An 18,146-nucleotide genomic window follows, 5' to 3' on the forward strand; every position below is an offset into this window, starting at 1 on the left:
AATGCTGGAAATTTTGTTTGGTTTAACCTAATCTAACCAACAAAGTGTTTATATCTAAGAAATACAAAGAGGAGGTTTCTGTGGCAGTCCACACTTCCACTGCAGGGGGAGTGGGCTCAGGGAACCCACTGGTCAGGGAACTCAGACCCCACATGCCGGGAGGTGGCTTAGTTGTTCAGTTGTGTCTGACTTTGGGGCCCGACGGACTGTAGCACGCCAGGCTGCACTGTGCTTTCCAGGCAAGAACACTGGAGTGGGCTGCCATTCCCTTCTCCATGCCAAGAGGTGCTGCCAAAAAAAATAAACAAGAGTTTTTACAAAACAACAAAAAAGATGACATTGTGGGAAAAGGTATGAAAGACTGAACAGGCTCTTCACAAAAGAAGATATTCAAAATGCCAACAAAGGGATTTCGCTGGTGGGCCCGTAGTTCAGATGAAATGGTCCCAGAGCAGGGGACACAGGTTCAACCCCTGGTCAGGGAACTAAGATCCCGCTTACTGTATGGTGTGGCCAAAATAGATAAAATAAAGGGATGTTATCTTGAGAAAAAGTTTTTTTAAAGCCAGCAAACACGCCGAGCTGCCCTAGCTACTGGGTGATCAAGAAAATGCAGACTAGGTGAGAACGCACAGGACCAAGTGCCCAGAAGGGTTAAGACCAAGAGGCCGCAGGCCGGGGAGGGGCCACGGGCTCCTCACAGTGGCCATCAGAGGGGACACCCAAGCGCTGGGCAAGACAGGGCACAGAGAGGCGAACCTGCTGCCCAGCAACACGCGTCAACCATCAGCAAGAGAAACGACTCCGTGACTTCACGACCCTGATGATCAGAGCGAGCCGGTCACAGAGCAACACGGGCCGCGAGCCCTCGTCAGCAGGAGGCACAGCACAGGCACGCAGCAGCCACCAGGGGCAGGCTCTGCCCTTCATGTTTCCTGCGCCAACAAGACACCCCTGACACGGGTCAAAGGAAAGCCCACCAGTCACTAACCAAGACACACGTCCACCGCTGAATCACAGACTGCCCAAAGGCCTTGCCTACTGAAAGGGACACGTTAGTTAAATAAAGTGACAAAGACCAAAACCCACCCTGAGCTCCCCTCCCCTCGGCAGACTTACTCTGCTTAACCTGGAGACGGCCAGAGACACAGAGGTCTTGAACTCTTCCGGGTTCTTCTGTGCCAAGGTGGTGATGAGGCTGGTGGCGGCAGTTACCACACCCTGAGAAGACACACACACACGTTCAGACACCCGCCGGAGGCCCTGCAGACAGCCTCTCGTCTGAAACATCTTCTAAACGAACGTTAAACTCAGCAACAACTGGCCACCCTGGGGCCACTCCCATCAGTCCTCGATGTTTCAAGAAAGCGAGACGCACACGTCGTTGTTGCCTTGCTTACTGTTCTCTCTGAAAACGTGGAGACCCGGCACGCTTCATCCCAGAGCCCTGCCTGAGGGAGGCGGCGCGGGGCAACAGCCCCAGGCCCCGCGTCCACCCACCCACCTCCTCGTTGCCCTGACTTAGGTCACTCCGTGTGGACCACATAAGGACAGACACGTTACATTCAGACTCACAGGAATCTTTCCAACCCAAATCTGAGACCGTGGAGAACAGTAAAGCCCATTCTTGCCCATTTTCAAATGTGGTCCAACCCATGTCTCTGCCCCCTGACAGGGGAGCTCCACCAGGCCTGGATGAGACCCGACCCCCCATTGAGGTCAAGGGAGCTGGTCAGCTCCCCAGCGCGGTGCCCCACATTCCCTGCACACTTGCAGGGGTCTGTGCAGGAAGAGGCTGTGAGGAGAGGGCTGGGGGCCCCCACGCCCAGGCTGCCTCCTCCCCCTCCTTCCAGGCGACGCCTGGGCCATGTCGGACTCGGGAGGGGCCTGGCCACAGGCAGAGCTTTATGCATGTCACAGCCCCCCGCCTCCCCTGCTACTCTCAGAAGGGCCGCTTGCTTCTTCTGGGTGGACAAGGGGTCCTCTTCCTGGGGGTCCCCAACCTTGAGACCAAAGAAACCAACCCCAAGTCTCTGGTGGCAAAGCCAGGAGATGCGTGACACAGAAGCCACACCCACAGAGGACAGGTGCCAGTTCACCTTGGGCTGCGATGCACCCCACCCTGCCCACCGCCGCTGGGCTCCTGCAGCCTAGAACCACGCAGGCACCAATCCGTGCACCAGCCACACAGCCACGCAGGTGAAAACACAAAGTAAAGAGACAGCCGGGCACAGAAACATCCCAGGCGCGGGGCCTCCTGGCTGAGACGCCCCCCGCCCCAAGGAGAGGTCGCCTGTGCGGACCCGATTTCCCCCGTGAGTGTGAGACGCGGAGGGACGCTCGCAGGCTGCCCCACGGCGGGCGAGCCCGCACGGCCACCACCCTCGCCCCGTGGTCCACCTGTGTGGACCGTTTAGTCCTCATTTCATCCTTAAGGCAGATTTCTCTTGTGGGAAAACACGCAGTAGCCAGCTAACATGCTAACATCTCTCTGCTCAATGGGAAACTCCGCGTGGAATCCTGACTCTCTCGTCTGTAGACAGGATTCCGGCAAGACAAGGCCAGCTGCGGCATCAGCTCCTACCTGACCCTGCCTCCCAGCGTCAGCGTGGACAAGGGCCCGTGACTCATGGCCAGCCCAGACACCACCTCATTGCACATCTCGCTGCTCTGACGATGCCCTGCCGACGATGTGGAGCAGGCTCGGGCCTGGCTCATGTCCAGCCATGTGGATTAGGCGGGCTGTGTGCCAGAGCCCCCGGGGCCACAGGACAGCCCTAACCGGGGTGCAGAAAGACGCGCCTCTGCAGGCCCTGTGGACGCAGCACACCTGCAACATGCTGGGCTGTGCTGTTTGTCTCTGCACCCAGCAAGCAGGAGCCCCTCCAACGCCTGGACAGGGTGAGTCAGAGACCCCGTCTCATCTGCCCTGACCCCAGGGGAGGGGCTCCCAGCCTCTACCTGCAGGCTCTCCCAGCTCGACGACTGGGCCAGGGATGTCCCCCTCAGCAGCCTGGAAGTCACACAAGGCTGCTCACGTGGCTGTGGCCCCGCAGAGGCTGCCCCGCAGAGGAGTGTGGGTGTGGCCTAGAGGCACCTACCAGATGCTGGTCGTTGAGGAGGTGCACCACGCGGGACGTCCAGTCGCCCACGGGGACGAGGTCCGGGGACGCCCTGTGCAGGCGCAGCAGGCACAGCGCAGCGCTCTGCTTCACGCTGTCCATGGTGTCCCTGACAGACGGGCGGGAGTGAGGCCAGCGTGGCCCAGAGCCCACGACGACGCCCGCGGCCCCAGGGGACAGAGCCCACGGACACCACCCCGTGGCCCCAGGGGATAGAGCCCATGGACACCACCCCGTGGCCCCAGGGGACAGAGCCCAAGGACACCACCCTGCGGCCCCAGGGGACAGAGCCCACGGACAACACCCCACGGGCCCCAGGGGACAGAGCCCATGGATGACACCCCGCAGCCCCCAAGGGACAGAGGTGCACCAGAGATGGGGCTGGAGGGACACAGGGGAAAAGGTTTCTTCGGGCTCTCCACGCAATCAAGCTTGGGCTGCCACAGCCCGCGGAGACCGAGAGGAGGCGGGGTGAGGCTCTGGCCCAGGACAGAGGCCCACGTGGACCTCCTGACAGCTAAGCCAGCAATGCCAACCCGCCTCCTCCCCACGGCTGTTACCAAGAAGGGAGGCTAAGAGACCCACAGAGCCTTCAGGACTCACACACTTGACTTATGCATGCGGGAGGTGACCGTGCCCTCAGCAGGCCGCCAGACACGTACCCGGCAACGAGGATTTTGGGAATCTCCCCTGCAAACGCCTCGGCCATCTCCCGGCTGCCCACGTTGGCAATGCAGTGCAGGGCCAGGCCCATGAAAGTGGGGTTGCGGCTGGCCAGGTCGTTCTTGATGGCGTTGTTGATCAGGCGGATGAGCTCACTGTTGGAGTTCACCAGCACGGAGATGAAGAGATAGCCCTGGGTTCCAGAGAGGAGAGAGACCACCGCTGGACATACTCGGCCGGCCCCGAGCCCCACCAGAGTCTGCTCGGCGCACTGCTGGGGTCAGGCCACAGAGGGCCCACCTGCCTTCTCCTGAGAACACGGCCCCCAGGGGACAGAGCCCACGGACAACAACCCGTGGCCCCAGGGGACCAGAGCCCTCCTCGGACAGTTCTGCAGGACAAACCTGAGGCACTGTCCCCATGGGCATCAGACACCTTGGAGCCCCACCCTCAGCCCAGTCACTGGTCCACGGGGACCTGAACAGGATGGAAGGGCCTGCCTCGGCTGTGACGGGAACACTGCGGACCACCTTCCCTCTCTCAGCTGTCTCAGGGCCCCAGCGTCCCCTCACCACTGGGCCAAACTCCAGCCTCGTGCTGTCCCCGCTGTCCATGCCCTCCCCACGCCAGGGACAGCACCTCTCAGCCCCGTGGGTCTCGGGAGGAACTCGCCTTCTGCTCTGGGCTCTGGCCACCCTGCCCTCCCACACATGGGCCTTGGCGCGTGCCCTGTCCCCTCCGCCCCCACGTACCCCGTCCTCAGCCTCAGCTCAGGTCTTCCTCCCGCCAGAGCCCTGCCTACTAGCCGCCCACTGCTCAGAGTCCAGAGGGCTCCACCCGCCTCGGTTCCTGGCCACGGCCACAGCTCCGCTCGCTCTCTGTAGCGGGCTGACGGCCTCACCCCTGGAGAAGAGCCGAGTCCACCCCTGCTTACGGTCACTGTGTCCCCAGGGCCCACAGCACACTGCCGGGTCTATGGAAGGCACTCGGTAATCTCTTGGTGGGAGTGAGTGAGTGTGAGTGAGTGAGTGTGAGTGAGTGAGTGTGAGTGAGTGAGTGTGAGTGAGTGAGTGTGAGTGAGTGAGTGTGAGTGAGTGTGTGAGTGTGAGTGTGAGTGTGCACTTAGTTGCTCGGTCGTGTCTGATTCAGCAACCCCACAGACAGCAGACCGGCAGGCTCCTCTGTCCGTGGGATCTCCCAGGCAAGAACACTAGAACTGGGTGCATTTCCTACGCAGAGGACCTTCCCGCCAGGGACGGAGCCCACGCCTCCTGCACTGGCGGCAGGAGCTTCACCACTAGTGCCCGTTCTTCACCACTAGCGCTCGGGAAGCTCGTTTCTTGGTGAGTAAACACCAATACTTAACAAAACCCCTGGGGCATCAAGGGTACTTTTTCACTTTCTGCAAGTTAAATTTTTCTGGGCAAATAAGAGGAAAATATTCCTCTATAACACTTGAGTAAACACACAAATAATTTTACTCCAAGCGGATACAGGGCTAGAGGCACGAAGCTAGGGGTCCTCAGGGCCTAGACACGGGCACTCACCTCAGCAGACAGTGGGGCCGGGCGAGGCGCAGACACCTGCCCTCTGCTCTTAAGTCAGATGGGGGGGTGGGGGGGCGGCGGTGGCACACGTGCGCGGGCACTGAGGGGAGGGAGTGTGCCAACCCTCCCTCTGGGGTGGGCCCCTAGGACATGGTGCCCTACCGCCAGCTCCCACCTAAACCCGGGGAAATCCCCAGACAGACGCAGGTGCAGAGCAAGAGCCAGGCACCAGAGGCCCCAGTGAGAAGCAGCACCCCGCTGCGCACTCACGATCTGCTTCTCGGTGTATCTGTTGGAGCTGAGCAGGTTCACGGCCTCCATGTGCCCGAAGTCGATGTCGTGGCCCAGCAGGAAGATGAACAGCAGCTTGCACACATACTTCTTCTTGCTGTAGCCATCCAGGGCTTTGTCGCCTGCGGGAAGGGGCAGCGCAGGAATAGGGCGCCGGGCCCACCTCCAGGAGGCTGGCCAGACTGCCACACTGTCAGGCTCGCGCCCAGCGCTGCTGAGCTGGTCGCCATATGAGAGCCGAGCGTCTGGGTCCCTCACAGACCCCAAACCAGCGTCCCAGCCAGCAGCAGAAACAGTCCCCCAGCACAGCCGGGGTGTCAGCCCCGCCAGCACAGCCCTGCCACGCCACCCTGACCTCACCAGCAGCTTAACCTTTAGAGACGTTTATTCATTTAGGCAGGACAACACACTCTAAATAATCTCTCATTTCACCCAGCGTTAGGACAAATCACCCACCGAAAAGTCACACAAAACCACCAGAAGGGCTTGTTTCCCCACCCTGATGGCAGCATGACTCGGCCTCTCCCGGGAGACCGTGGCAAGGCAGGTTCACGACACGTCACTGTCAGCACAGAAAGTGTTGCTTTAAAAAGGACCACCAGACAGTGCCGTTTTACAAGCAGAGGTTCTCATTTCACCCCAGAAGCACGCAGCATCCCCGGGCAGCCTGCAGAGGTGACAGCAGGAAGAACGGCCCCTCAAGCGAGGCACTGCAGTGACCCTGACCGCAGGGTCAAGGGCCAAGCAGGATGTGGGGGCCGGGAAGGCGAGAGCAGCCACAGCCCTCATGGCGAGGGCGGGTCACCTGTGTCCCGGGATAAGCCCCGGCCACCTCAAAGGGCATCGAGAAGAAAGACCCCAAGACTCCGGAGGTGAGAGTGGACCACGAGTCAGCCAGCCAGCTGGACGCCTTATCTGGGAGCTCTGAGACCCGTCCTTCTCAGCGGCAAACTGGCATTCCACTTAATGATCAAACAACATCAAGTCAGAGCGGGCCTGGCTCCCTGCTCCTCCCACTGCGACCTGCACCAGAGAAGCCAGCTCACTGCTTCCTGATAGGACCACAGCCCCATCCCCCCAGGAGAGCATCTGAGCTGAGGGCATGGGGCCCAGGCGACCGCGCCTCACCCCCCAGCCTGGCTGCCCCTCAAGGACCAGCCCGCTCGCCATCACCTCTGGAAGCCTCCTCCGACGAGCAGCCAGAAGTGCTGCCCCCCCTCACCCCCGGAGAGCGGCCCCAGCCCCAGGAACAGCGCCAGGCCACATGCGGGACACAGAGACTTGCAGATGCGCTAGATGCCGAGCGCGCAGGAAGGGCAATCACGGCCACAACGGGAGTCTTGGCCCTGGAGCTGCCGAGACACAGGGAAAGAGCCAGTGTCTCCAGGGCAAGGCACCTGAGCTCGGCGACCGCATCCTGCGCAGGACTCCCACCTGAGCTCCTGGTTCACCTCTCACAGAGACCCGTTCAACCCTGGCTCTAACCCTCAGCAAGTACCTGCCTATGTTCAGGGGCAGGGACAGCAATACGCCAAGTGTGGACCAAGAGGGAGCCCCATGGGCCCCGAGCCCAGTCTGCGTGGCCCGGGCTGGGAGCTGCTGCGGGGCTGCAGCACCAGCGTGTCTGCCCAGGACCCCACAGGCCAACTGCACTCAGCTGTTCCACCACGTAAGGACCACCACACCCCCACTGGGAAAACCAAGGCCTAACTATTAGCTGTACCACGTGCAGGCAAGAACGTGGAGGAGCTGGGAACTCACACTCGGCTGAGTGGGCACAAAACGGGGCAGCCGCTCTGGAAAATACGGGACAGGTTCTTAAAAGGTCAAACACCTGTCACACAAGCCAGTGGCTCCACCCTCAGGAGCCTTCCTGAAGGGAAGGACACCACGCGTCCACACCAGCCCCGCATGCAGGACTCACAGCAGCTCCACACCGCGCACGGGGAGCCAGCACAACACGCAGCCGCCAGGACGCGGGCGGACCGCGAAGGCACACTCAAAGTCAGTGAGCAGACACACGCAGCCCGCCAGGACGCAGGTGGACACGGCGGCCTCTGCTGCAAGAAGAGCAGCAGGACTGCACTGCCAGAGACGCGAGGGGGCGCTCACGGGGGCCGCGCTCCACCTTGGCTGTGGGGGTGGCTGCGTGAACACTTGGATCTGCTGAAACCCACAGTGCACACTCGACTGACTGTAAGTTATATCTCAGAAAGCCAATTAAAAAAAAAAATTACTGTGTCAGAATCTCCCAGAAAAAAAGAGTGAAAGATTAAAGCACACAGGCTAAGGGATGGCAAGCACTGAAGCCGCGAAGGCCGCCAGGCGGGAGGACAGATGAGTGAGCCCGCGACGCACGCACTCAAGCTCCCTCGAGGAAAAGAGGTGTTTTTTCCAAGTTCTTCTACACCTGTAAAAACATACATTCCTTACAGAAACTCCTTCCATTCGTCTTTCTATCCCAGCACCTGGGACTAGTGAGCACCAGCAGTGAATGAGCACGTGAACACATCCCTGAAGCCCAGCACCAAGACGACACACCTGCCCCCCGACAGGACATCACAGCTGCCGTCTCTAGAGGCCCCAAGACCGAGGTCAGGCCCGCAGAGTCCACAAGCAGCCCGACCCCCGCTCTTGAGTTCCCAGGCCAGCCGGGCAGCCAGGGCAGGGGAGCCGCCTGCCCACGAGGGGTGCAGGGCTGCCCAGGGGAGACCAGCGGCTGCCTTCAGGCTTCGAAGCCAGGGCAGCGTCCATGTGAGACCACCGGTTCTGTCGTGGACCAGGTCTCACGTGGACGCTGCCCTGGCGCCAGGCCCCGTCCACGCCTCCCGCCCCAGCTGTGTGTCTCCAAGGACCCACGCCCACACGCCCACCACGGCCTTCCTCTGCCAGCGTCCGGGACCGACTGCTTCTGGCCTGAAGTAGGCCATTTAGACTCTCCATTAGCACAGGCTCCCTGCTGGGAAACTCTCCGTTTCATCTGGAAAGGCCTCTTTTAGCTTCATTCTCGTGGAGCCGGCAGCTGGATGCAGACGGCTGGGGCTGCACCTTCCAGCGCGCTGACAGCAGCCCCCTCCCTGCTGCCCCTCGGCCCTGCCGAGCCGGCAGGGACGGCTCCTGTGAGGACGGCCCATCTCCTTCTCCCTCTGGCGACCAAACACCTCTTGTCTGAGGCTCAGCATTTTCACATCGGCGTCTCTAGATGTGGAGTCATTATTTACTGTAACCGTGGCCACTGCCTCTGAGGTTTGAGCGTCACGAATCTTTACGCGTCCTCTGTCACACCAGCTGTCTCTCCTCCCAGGAGGCCAGCCAATCTTCCAGACTTCGTCCCCCACCCCCGTCTCTCACCCACTCTCCATCACAGGACAGGCTGCCTCCTCACCCGTCTTCCAGGACACTGTCCCTCTTTAATAAGCCTGTTGTTACACCCACGTAAGCTCTTTATTTTAGTTACTCCATGTTTTGCTCCTAGAATTTCCATTTGGTCTTATTTCAAAATCTGCTATGTGAGTTTTTTTATACTAAGGTCCCACTGAAATTTCAAGTTTGTCTTTTACTGCTTTACGAACAGTGACCCGCCCCCTGCCACCCCGAGTCCAGTCCCAGCGGCCCCTGCGAGTCCAGTGCTGTCGCCCCTCTGGCTCCTGCTGAGCCATCGGCTCCTCTGTGACGGTGCTGGGACGTCACCCTTGAAAAGTCAGCTGCAGATGGTAAGTGACGCCTAGCACATGGCTCCACCTGCGACGGCCGCCTCCTCCTCCAGAAGACTGGGACAGGGCTGGCTCCCCGGCCACTCCCGCCCCAAGGGCCCGGCCTCTCAGGGCTCAGCTTCAAGTGGAAAGAGGCCTCTTGTTGGTGAGCCCTGGTCAGCACTAGACCCCAGCTGCTCAACCTCAGCACTGGGCCTCCTCAGGCCAGGTGGTTCTGGGGTGTCTGGTGGCCTGCCTGGCCTCCACCCAGTAGGTGGCAGCAGCTCACCAAACCCAGGTGGGTCAGCCTCTGTCCCTGGAGACAAAAATCCTCCTGACTGATAGTAGTGAAGTCGCTCAGTCCTGTCCGACTCTTTGCGACCCCATGAACTGTAGCCTACCAGGTTCCTCCATCCATGGGATTTTCCAGGCAAGAGTACTGGAGTGGGTTGCCATATAACCACCATCCAAGACTCTGAAGAATGGAAAAGACTAGAGATCTCTTCAAGAATATCAGAGATATCAAGGGAACATTTCATGCAAGGATGAGCACAATAAAGGACAGAAATGGCAAGGACCGAACAGAAGCAAAAGAGATTAGGAAGAGGTGGCAACAATACACAGAACTAGATGATAAAGGCTTAATGACCCGGATAACCATGACGGTGTGGTCACTCACCTACAACCAGACATCCTAGAGTGTGAAGTCAAGTGTGCCTTATTAGGAAGCGTTACTAGGAACAAAGCTAGTGAAGGTGATGGAATTCCAACTGAACTATTTCAAATCCTACAAGATGATGCTGTTAAAATGCTGTTCTCAATATGTCAGCAAATTTGGAAAACTCAGCAGGGACCACAGGACTGGAAAAGGTCAGTTTTCATTCCAATCCCAAAGAAAAGCAATGCCAAAGAATATTCACACTACCACACAATTGTGCTCATTTTGCATGCTAGTAAGGTTATGTTCAAAATCCTTCAAGCTAGGCTTCAGCAGTACATGAACTGAGAACTTCCAGATGTACAAGCTGGACCAAGAAAAGGCAGAGGAATCAGAGGTCAAATTGCCAATATCCACTGGATCATAGAAAAAGCAAGGGAATTCCAGAAAAACAGCTACTTCTACTTCAGTGACTACACTAAAGCCTTTGACTGTGTGGATCACAACAAATTGTGAAAAATTCTTAAAGAGACCGGAATACCAGACTATCTTACCTGTCTCCAGAGAAACCTGTATGCAGGAAAGAAGCAACAGTTAGAACCAGACATGGAACAATGGAATGGTTCAAAATTGGGAAAGGAGTACAACAAGGCTGTATACTGTCACCCTGCTTATTTAACTTACATGCAGAGTACATCATGAGAAATGCTGGGATGGATGGATCACAAGCTAGAATTAAGATTTCTGGGAAATATCAACGACCTCAAATATGTAGATGACACTACTATGATGGCAGAAAGTGAAGAGGAACTAAAGAGCCTCTTGATGAGGGTGAAAAAGGAGAGTGAAAAAGTTGACTTGACACTCAACATAAAAAAAAAAAATTAAGATCATGGCATCTGGTCCCATCACTCCATGGCAAGCAGACGTGGGAAAAAATAAAAGCAGTGACAGGCTTTCTTGGGCTCCAAAACCACTGCAGATGGCGACTGCAGCCATGAAATTAAAAGACACTTGTTTGGAAGGAAAGCTATGACAAACCTAGAGAGTGTATTAAAAAGCAGAGACATCACTTTGCCGACAAAGGTTTGTCTAGTCAAAGCTACGGTTTTTCCAGTAGTCATGTATGAATGTGAGAGCTGGACTATAAAGAAGGCTGAGTCCCGAAGAATTGATGCTTTTGAACTGTGGTGCTGGAGAAGACTCTATAGAGAGTCCCTTGGACTGCAAGGAGATCAAACCAGTTCATCCTAAAGGAAATCAGTCCTGAATATCCATTGGAAGGACTGATGCTGATGCTGAAGCTCCAATACTTCGGCCACCTGATGCAAAGAACTGACTCACTGGAAAAGACGCTGATGCTGGGAAAGACTGAAGGCAGGATGAGAAGGGGACGGCAGAGGATGAGATGGTTGGATGGCATCACTGACTGAGTTGGTGGACAGGAGTTTGAGCAAGCTCCAGGAGATGGTGAAGGACAGGGGTCCACTGGGTGGGGTGCGAACGTGCAGCCACCGTGGAGACAGCTGGGCGGCTTCTCACAAACGTGCACACAGTCTCACCACATGATCCGCAGTCACGCTCCTTGAAAACACAACCACAGTAAAACCTGCACACTGATGTTTATAGCAGCTTTATTCATAGCTGCCCACACCTGGAAACAACCCAGATGTCCTCCTTCAGTAGGTGAATGGATGAATGAACGGCGGTACACCGAGCAATGGAGTGTCAGCCGTGTAAAAGGAAATGAGTTGTCAGGCCACAACGAGACACGAAGGAACCTTAAATGCATAAACCAAGCGAGAGGAGCCAACGAGAGCAGCACATACTGTGTGGCTCCAGCGCTGTGACGTTCTAGAAAAGGTGAACCATGGAGAGAGGACAAAAAGCAGAGGGTGCGGGGCTGCGGCGGGAGGGGAGAGGCAGCACACAGCAAGGGCGTCCGCGACGGGGAGCCGCGCCGTGTGCGGCTGTGACGAAAGGCGTGCGCCGGGACGCGTGGGGACAGCGGGGGCCTGAGCCACCTTTGCGCCTCCCTCTCAATCTTGCTGGGAGCATGAAACTGCTACCCAAGAGCACCGGGGAGACTGCACGTGACGTGCACACATGGAGGTTTCCAGAGGGCACTAGTGGTAAAGAATCCACCGGCCAATGCAGGAGGGTTGGATCCCTGGGTCAGGATCCCCTGGAGGAGAGCATGGCAGCCCACTCCAGCATTCATGCCTGGAAAATCCCATGGACCGAGGAGCCTGGCGGGCTACATACAGTCCACAAGGTCACAAAAAGTCAAACACTTCTGAAGTGCGTTAGCACCCATGTATAAACCAGGTAACTAGTGAAGACCTACTGCACAGCACGGGGCCTCTCCTCAGTGATCTGTGGTGACACGAAGGAAATCCAAACGTAAGGGGACGCATGAACACGCATAGCTGACTCGCCCTGCTGTACAGCAGAAACCGACACCGCCGCCCCTGACGGCACGGGGATGAGAGCCTGCTGCCAGTGCAGGGGAGGCGGGCTCCATCCCTGGCGCAGGAGGAGCCCACGTGCTGCAGAGCAGCTCACCCCGCGCCACAACCACCTCAAGCCGGCACACTCGGGCCTGTGCTCCACCAGAGAAGCCCCCGGCCTGCATCAACAGAGAAAGCTTGCCAAAGCAAGGAAGACCCAGCAGCAGCCAAAAACAACTAAATTTAAAAAAAGAAAAACTGACATTGTAAAACAACTACACTCCAATAAAAATTTAAAAATAAATACAACTGCTCCACAAAAAAGTCAATTTTCAAAAACTTTAAGCAATGAAAGTTATAGACATCCACACACACACACACACACACACGCGTGCGAAACATTCATATAAGCAAAGCACTCCACATAAAATTCCAAGGCTTTCTCAGGCCTCCCAGAGGATCCCCGGACTGGCCAACAGTAAGACAGATGCCTCCCCGAGTCCGGCAGGAACAGTCCTGGCCCCACGAGGGCCTGCGTCCTGCCGGCACGGATGTCCGAGCTGGCCCGAGGCAGCACCCGCCGGCAGCCCTGCAGTCCGCGGTCCCTCCGGCTCGGTGGGTTCGCCTCGCCCTCTCCTCAACGCACTTTTTCTAGGCAGCTTCAGCCACTCTTCCGGCTAAGGTCTGCTCAGAGATTTGAACCAGGTCTCAAATTTGTAAAAATTAACTGAAAAATTAAAGTCTACGGGACTCATAAACATGTCCCAAGAACGAAAATCCACACCTGACAGTGCTCCCGAATGAGGCCGCTCAGGGAGCGCCCGCCCCCAGGCTGGCCGGCGTGGGGCGGAGACTGAGCGCAGGGCCCGCGCGGTCGCGCAGACACAGGCGAGGGGCCGCCGGCAGGAAGCGCTCAGGCAAGCGCAGCGCCCACGCAGAGCAGGCCAGCGCCGTCAGGGAGCTGGCTGGAGCTCCTGCACCCTGTGGAGCAGAGTCGGCGGGGACTGCTCCAGCCAGAGTCCTCCCAGCTCCAGGAAAAGGCTGGACGGGGGAGGAGCCCCGCTATCCAGAATCAACTCTACACAGACCATCAAACTACTCCAGAATAACCACCGGCTTTACTTTAAACATCAACAGAGCCAGGACAGCATCTGTACTGAGGCTTTCGCTCTGATTTGAAATGAAAAAAACAAAGATGCGATTAAGAGATTAAGTCCCTTTTGCAAAAGAATATTGTGTGTGGACAACGGTTAGACACTCTTACCTTTAAATTTGGATCTAATGTTTGCCAGCTCTTTGTTTATTCTCTTTATTTCTGCTTCTTTACTTTTGCCTAAAAAGAGAAAACACAAAGGCATCTTACTTTAACTGATTTCTAAACAAACACCTCTTTCCTGACAGCAGTGACACATCCGCTAAAGGCAGGACCAGGCTCACAGGAGCCCAGGGGAGAGGCCACCTGCCTCCACCTGAGGCCATCGGTCGGGCGCAGCCCCTCGTCAGGACCAGCGAGTCTGTGGACGCTCCTAGAGTGAGGGGAGCCCCCCAACGGCGCGCAGCTTGCTCTGCTCGCCTTCTCGCCACAGTCCCGGGCCGGGCGCGCGGCGTCGCTGAGCATGCTCCATGATAAACCACTCTCAGCTAAGCGACTGCTCCAAAAGGTGACTTTTACTTCAAGATCATTTTTTAAAGCATCAAGTTTTAACTACTGTAGGCTTCCAATTTTCTTTATGAAATTCACCAACCCACAACATCTGACAGGTGCCCTTCTATAGTAAGCAGTGAAGTCTGGGGACCGTCCATTACATAAAGAAGGAAGGAAGACATACTAGCTGACAGTCACACCCCCACACCCCGCTCTGCGCTCCTCACCCTCCTCCCCACGGTCTGCCTGTGTGCTCATCTCAGCCCCCTGACAGCTGTGTACACAGGCCTGAGGAGCAGGCGCCGTTCCCGGGGCCACACGTCTCAACAGCACCGCACAGAGGAGGCTGCTCGTCACACCGCAGGCTGAGCTGTGCGCTCCCTCTGTAAGGTCCCCGATGCTGCTTCAAACCAGGAATGCAGGCAAGTAAGTCCCCACCCCAGAGGGAGGAGAGGTTTCCACAGCAACCACCCCGGGGCCACCGACAGGCTGGGCACTCACAGACGCCCTGAAGACACATGGCCCACCACCCAGCTTCCACTGCTGCTGGAGAGGCAACCTCCTCCCAGGGAACTCCCAGCACCAGCTATCTTTCACCACTAACTTGCTAACAAACAGGGCTGCACCTCTCCAAAATGAATCCTCCTTCGAGCCCCTTCTATTCTAGCAAGGCCCCAGCTGGGCGGAGCCGCAAGCTCCCCCACCAGGCACTGCTCAAAGTGCCCAGACTCAGGTTAAAACACTTCTGCCCTCAGGGAGACGATGCTCCACCTGGGGACTTCGGGGTGAGTAGAGGCTGGGGGTCTTTAACACGAGCACAGTGGTCAGCTCTAGTGAGCGAGGGGCAGGCCAAGGGGACTGGACTCTCCTTCCCAGCCCCGAGTGCTGGCTTCTTCCTCCGGAAGAGGCGCCCCAGCACTCAAGGGCACCCTACAAAGCTGCAGGCGGGGCAGTGGGTCAAGCACAAACCTTCCTGAAGTTTTCCTGAAAAGGCACCGCCCGCGGCAGCAGCCTTTACCGACTGGGTGAGAGGGCTACGGAACCAGGCCGTGGGCGCCTTCCGCCCACAGGACCTGCAGGGGCACCACAGTGCGGCCTGAGCACGGGCAGGCAGCCTCGGGCGTGCGCCACTCTGCGTGCCCGCGGGCGCAGCTGCGCGTGTGCCCATGCTGGCGTGCGTCTGTGTGAGTGTGCTTCTCCTGAGAGTGCAAGAACTGGTCTGTGCTGCTCCTTGGTAGGTGAACTCTGCTCTGTCCGCCAAGCCCGAGGCAAACAGGCCTGCGTGGCAGGAACTTAGCTGAGCAGAAATGACAAAGGACTGGGAGCGCAGAGGGCAGCATGCAGAACGGAGGGGGTCGACAGCTACTGCCCACGGCGGGGAAGGCACCCCACAACTGCAGGCACGAGGCTGGAGTTCAGGGGGAGGAGGCACAGGATCGAGGGGGCCCTGGGGGCGTGCCCTACCTCCAAGGCGGGGGCACGAAGCTGGGGCCTGTTAGCCAAAGCCTGGCCGATTTGCAACGCACACACACACATTCATTTTCACAAGCGGCGCGAAGGCTCTCCCAAGGACAAGGGCAGGCTCTGGAGCGGGGCCCTAAGGCTGGATCCGAGCACTGCCTCTGGTTTGCTCTGCAACCAAGGGACAATGACTTCGCATCTCTGAGCACAGCTCCCTTGACAAGGAAAGCACTGAAAGCCACAAGGCCTCACGCCAACACACCACGGTGGGCAGGCAGGAGGAATTCAGTTCAGTCGCTCAGTCATGTCCAACTCTTTGTGAACCCACGGACTGCAGCACGTAGGCTTTCTCGGCCATCACCAACTCCCAGAGCTTGCTTAAACTCATGGCCATCAAGTCAGTGATGCCATCTGACCATCTCTCTAGTCCCCTTCTCCTCCCGCCTTCAACCTTTCCCAGCATCAGGGTCTTTTCCAATGACTCAGTCCTTCCCATCAGGTGGCCAAAGGCCAGCACAGCTGCGTCCCCGTGCTCACTCTTGCTCCGGTGCTTCCCCGCCAGACTCCAAGCCGCGTGCCTTCAGTGATGCTCAGTGCCTTACCTGGCGAGGCGGCGGAGTAGAAGGACACGCACTCATCTTCTCCTGCGAGAACTCCAAAATTACAACTCGTTGCTGAACAACCATCGACAGGAGAATGTTGGATCCCACCAAAAAAAGACGCCCCACGTCCAAGGGCAAAGAAGCTCCAGCAAGACGACAGGAGGGACAAGACCACGCTCAGAATCAAACCCACACCCACCAGAGCCGCTCAGAGGGCTCACACAAACCCTTGTGAGCACCAGGACCAGAGCCTGAGCCAGACCTCTGAGCCTCCCGCGAGGGACAGCTTAGCAGCGGCCTGCCGCGGGGCAGAGGCTCCGGGTGTGGCTCCCCGGGTCACACAGCCTGTGACCTGAGCCCTTGTGGAGGAGGTCGTCATTAACCCCACCACAGCGCTGCCGAGCAGACGACCCACAAACTGCAGAACAATTATACCAAAGAAATTCTCGATGGTAAAGTTCTAGGACCCATAACCCCACAGGTTTCCCTCGCAGCTCCATTGGCAAAGAATCTGCCCGGAGTGCAGGAAACCCAGGTTCAATTCCTGAGTCGGGAAACCCCTGGAGAAGGAAATGGCAAACCCACTCCAGTATTCTTGCCTGGAGAATCCCACAGACAGAGTAGCCTGGCAGGCTACAGTCCCTGGGGTCACAAGACTTAGCAACTAATCCACCACCAGGAGCCATAACAGATTTCCCAACCTGGGGATCTGGAAAAGGTACAGAGAAATCCCAGAGAATGTGACTTTGAGGCTGGTAGGATTTGATTACAGAACTTACACAGGACTGGGGAAACAGACTCTGGGACGGCACAAATAAAATCTTGTGGGCACCAGGACCCAGGAGAAAGGAGCAGTGACCCCACAAGAGACTGACCCAGACTTGCCCAGGAGTGCCCAGGGGTCTCTGGGGAGGCGTGGGTGGGCGGGGGCCTGCTGCAGGGCTGGGGGCACTGAGTGCAGCAGTGCATCATGGGACCTTCTGAAGGAGGTCGCCATTATCCTCATCACCCCCACCATAGTTTGGTCTCAGGTCAAACAACAGGGAGGAAACACAGCCCCGCCCATCAACAGAAAATTGGGTTAAAGATTTACTGAGCACGGCCCCGCCCATCAGAACAAGACCCAGTTTCCCCCACAGTCAGTCTCTCCTCAGGAAGCTTCCACGAGCTTCTTATCCTTCTTCATCAGAGGGCAGACAGACTGGAAACCACTATCACAGAAAACTAACCAATCTGACCTCATGGCCCACAGCCTTGTCTAAGTCAGTGAAACTAGGAGCCATGCCGTGTACGGCCACCCAAGACAGACGGGTCACGGTGCAGAGTTCTGACAAAACATGGTCCACTGGAGAAGGGAATGGCAAACCACTTCAGTGCTCTTGCCTTGAGAACCCCATGAGCAGCATGAAGAGGCAGAAGGGACAGACCCAGGGGACCCCACAGGGCAGAGTGTGGGCACTGCTCCTGGCTCAGAGATGCCAAGAGCACTGCCCGGCGGAGACAGCAGAGGAGGGCGTCCGCGCGACAGGAGAGCCACCCTGGACTGTGTCCCAGTCCGGAGGACTAACCTCACCTAAAGAACACCGCAGGGGACCGGGTCACAGCCCACACAGAGATGCCACGCAGCAGGCAGACGGCCCCACAGACAGAGCAGCACTGAAGCCTCCAGCCCCAGACAAGCCGGTGAACAGCAAGAAAAGCGGAGAAGGGACTAAAAAATTCACAGAACAACTCAGATGCTAGGTAAGAGAAATCAGGTAAAACAGAATTTAAAAATCATTTCAAAAATGAATAAAAAGAGGGGATTCTCTGGCAGTCCAGTTGTTAAGACCCTGTGCGCTCACTGCCAAGGACCTGGGTTCAATCCCTGCCCAGGGAACTGAGGCCCCACAAGCTGGGCAGCACAGCCGGAAAGAAAACGAGCAGAAGCCACACACAGAGGTCTGAGGAGAAGTGGAAGGTGCGAAGAGTGAAGAGACAAAAGCGTTCAGAGCAAACAGAAATGAAGACGCCTC

At 57.5% G+C, this 18,146-nt stretch overlaps 1 protein-coding gene across 1 annotated transcript in view; it reads right to left on the reverse strand.

The window, feature by feature from the left end:
- Positions 1-18,146, reverse strand: part of AP2A2 (adaptor related protein complex 2 subunit alpha 2) — a 67,390-nt gene that overhangs the window by 23,899 nt on the left and 25,345 nt on the right. The window contains exons 2-6 of the mRNA XM_070782783.1: positions 13,688-13,756; positions 5,603-5,745; positions 3,785-3,978; positions 3,102-3,231; positions 1,120-1,221 (exon numbers count right to left, since the gene is read on the reverse strand). Of these exons, the coding sequence (XP_070638884.1) occupies positions 1,120-1,221; positions 3,102-3,231; positions 3,785-3,978; positions 5,603-5,745; positions 13,688-13,756 (638 nt within the window). The remainder of the gene's footprint in view (positions 1-1,119; positions 1,222-3,101; positions 3,232-3,784; positions 3,979-5,602; positions 5,746-13,687; positions 13,757-18,146) is intronic.

The sequence above is a fragment of the Bos indicus genome, chromosome 29 (assembly GCF_029378745.1).
Source record: "Bos indicus isolate NIAB-ARS_2022 breed Sahiwal x Tharparkar chromosome 29, NIAB-ARS_B.indTharparkar_mat_pri_1.0, whole genome shotgun sequence".
Taxonomy (NCBI): Eukaryota; Metazoa; Chordata; class Mammalia; order Artiodactyla; family Bovidae; genus Bos; species Bos indicus.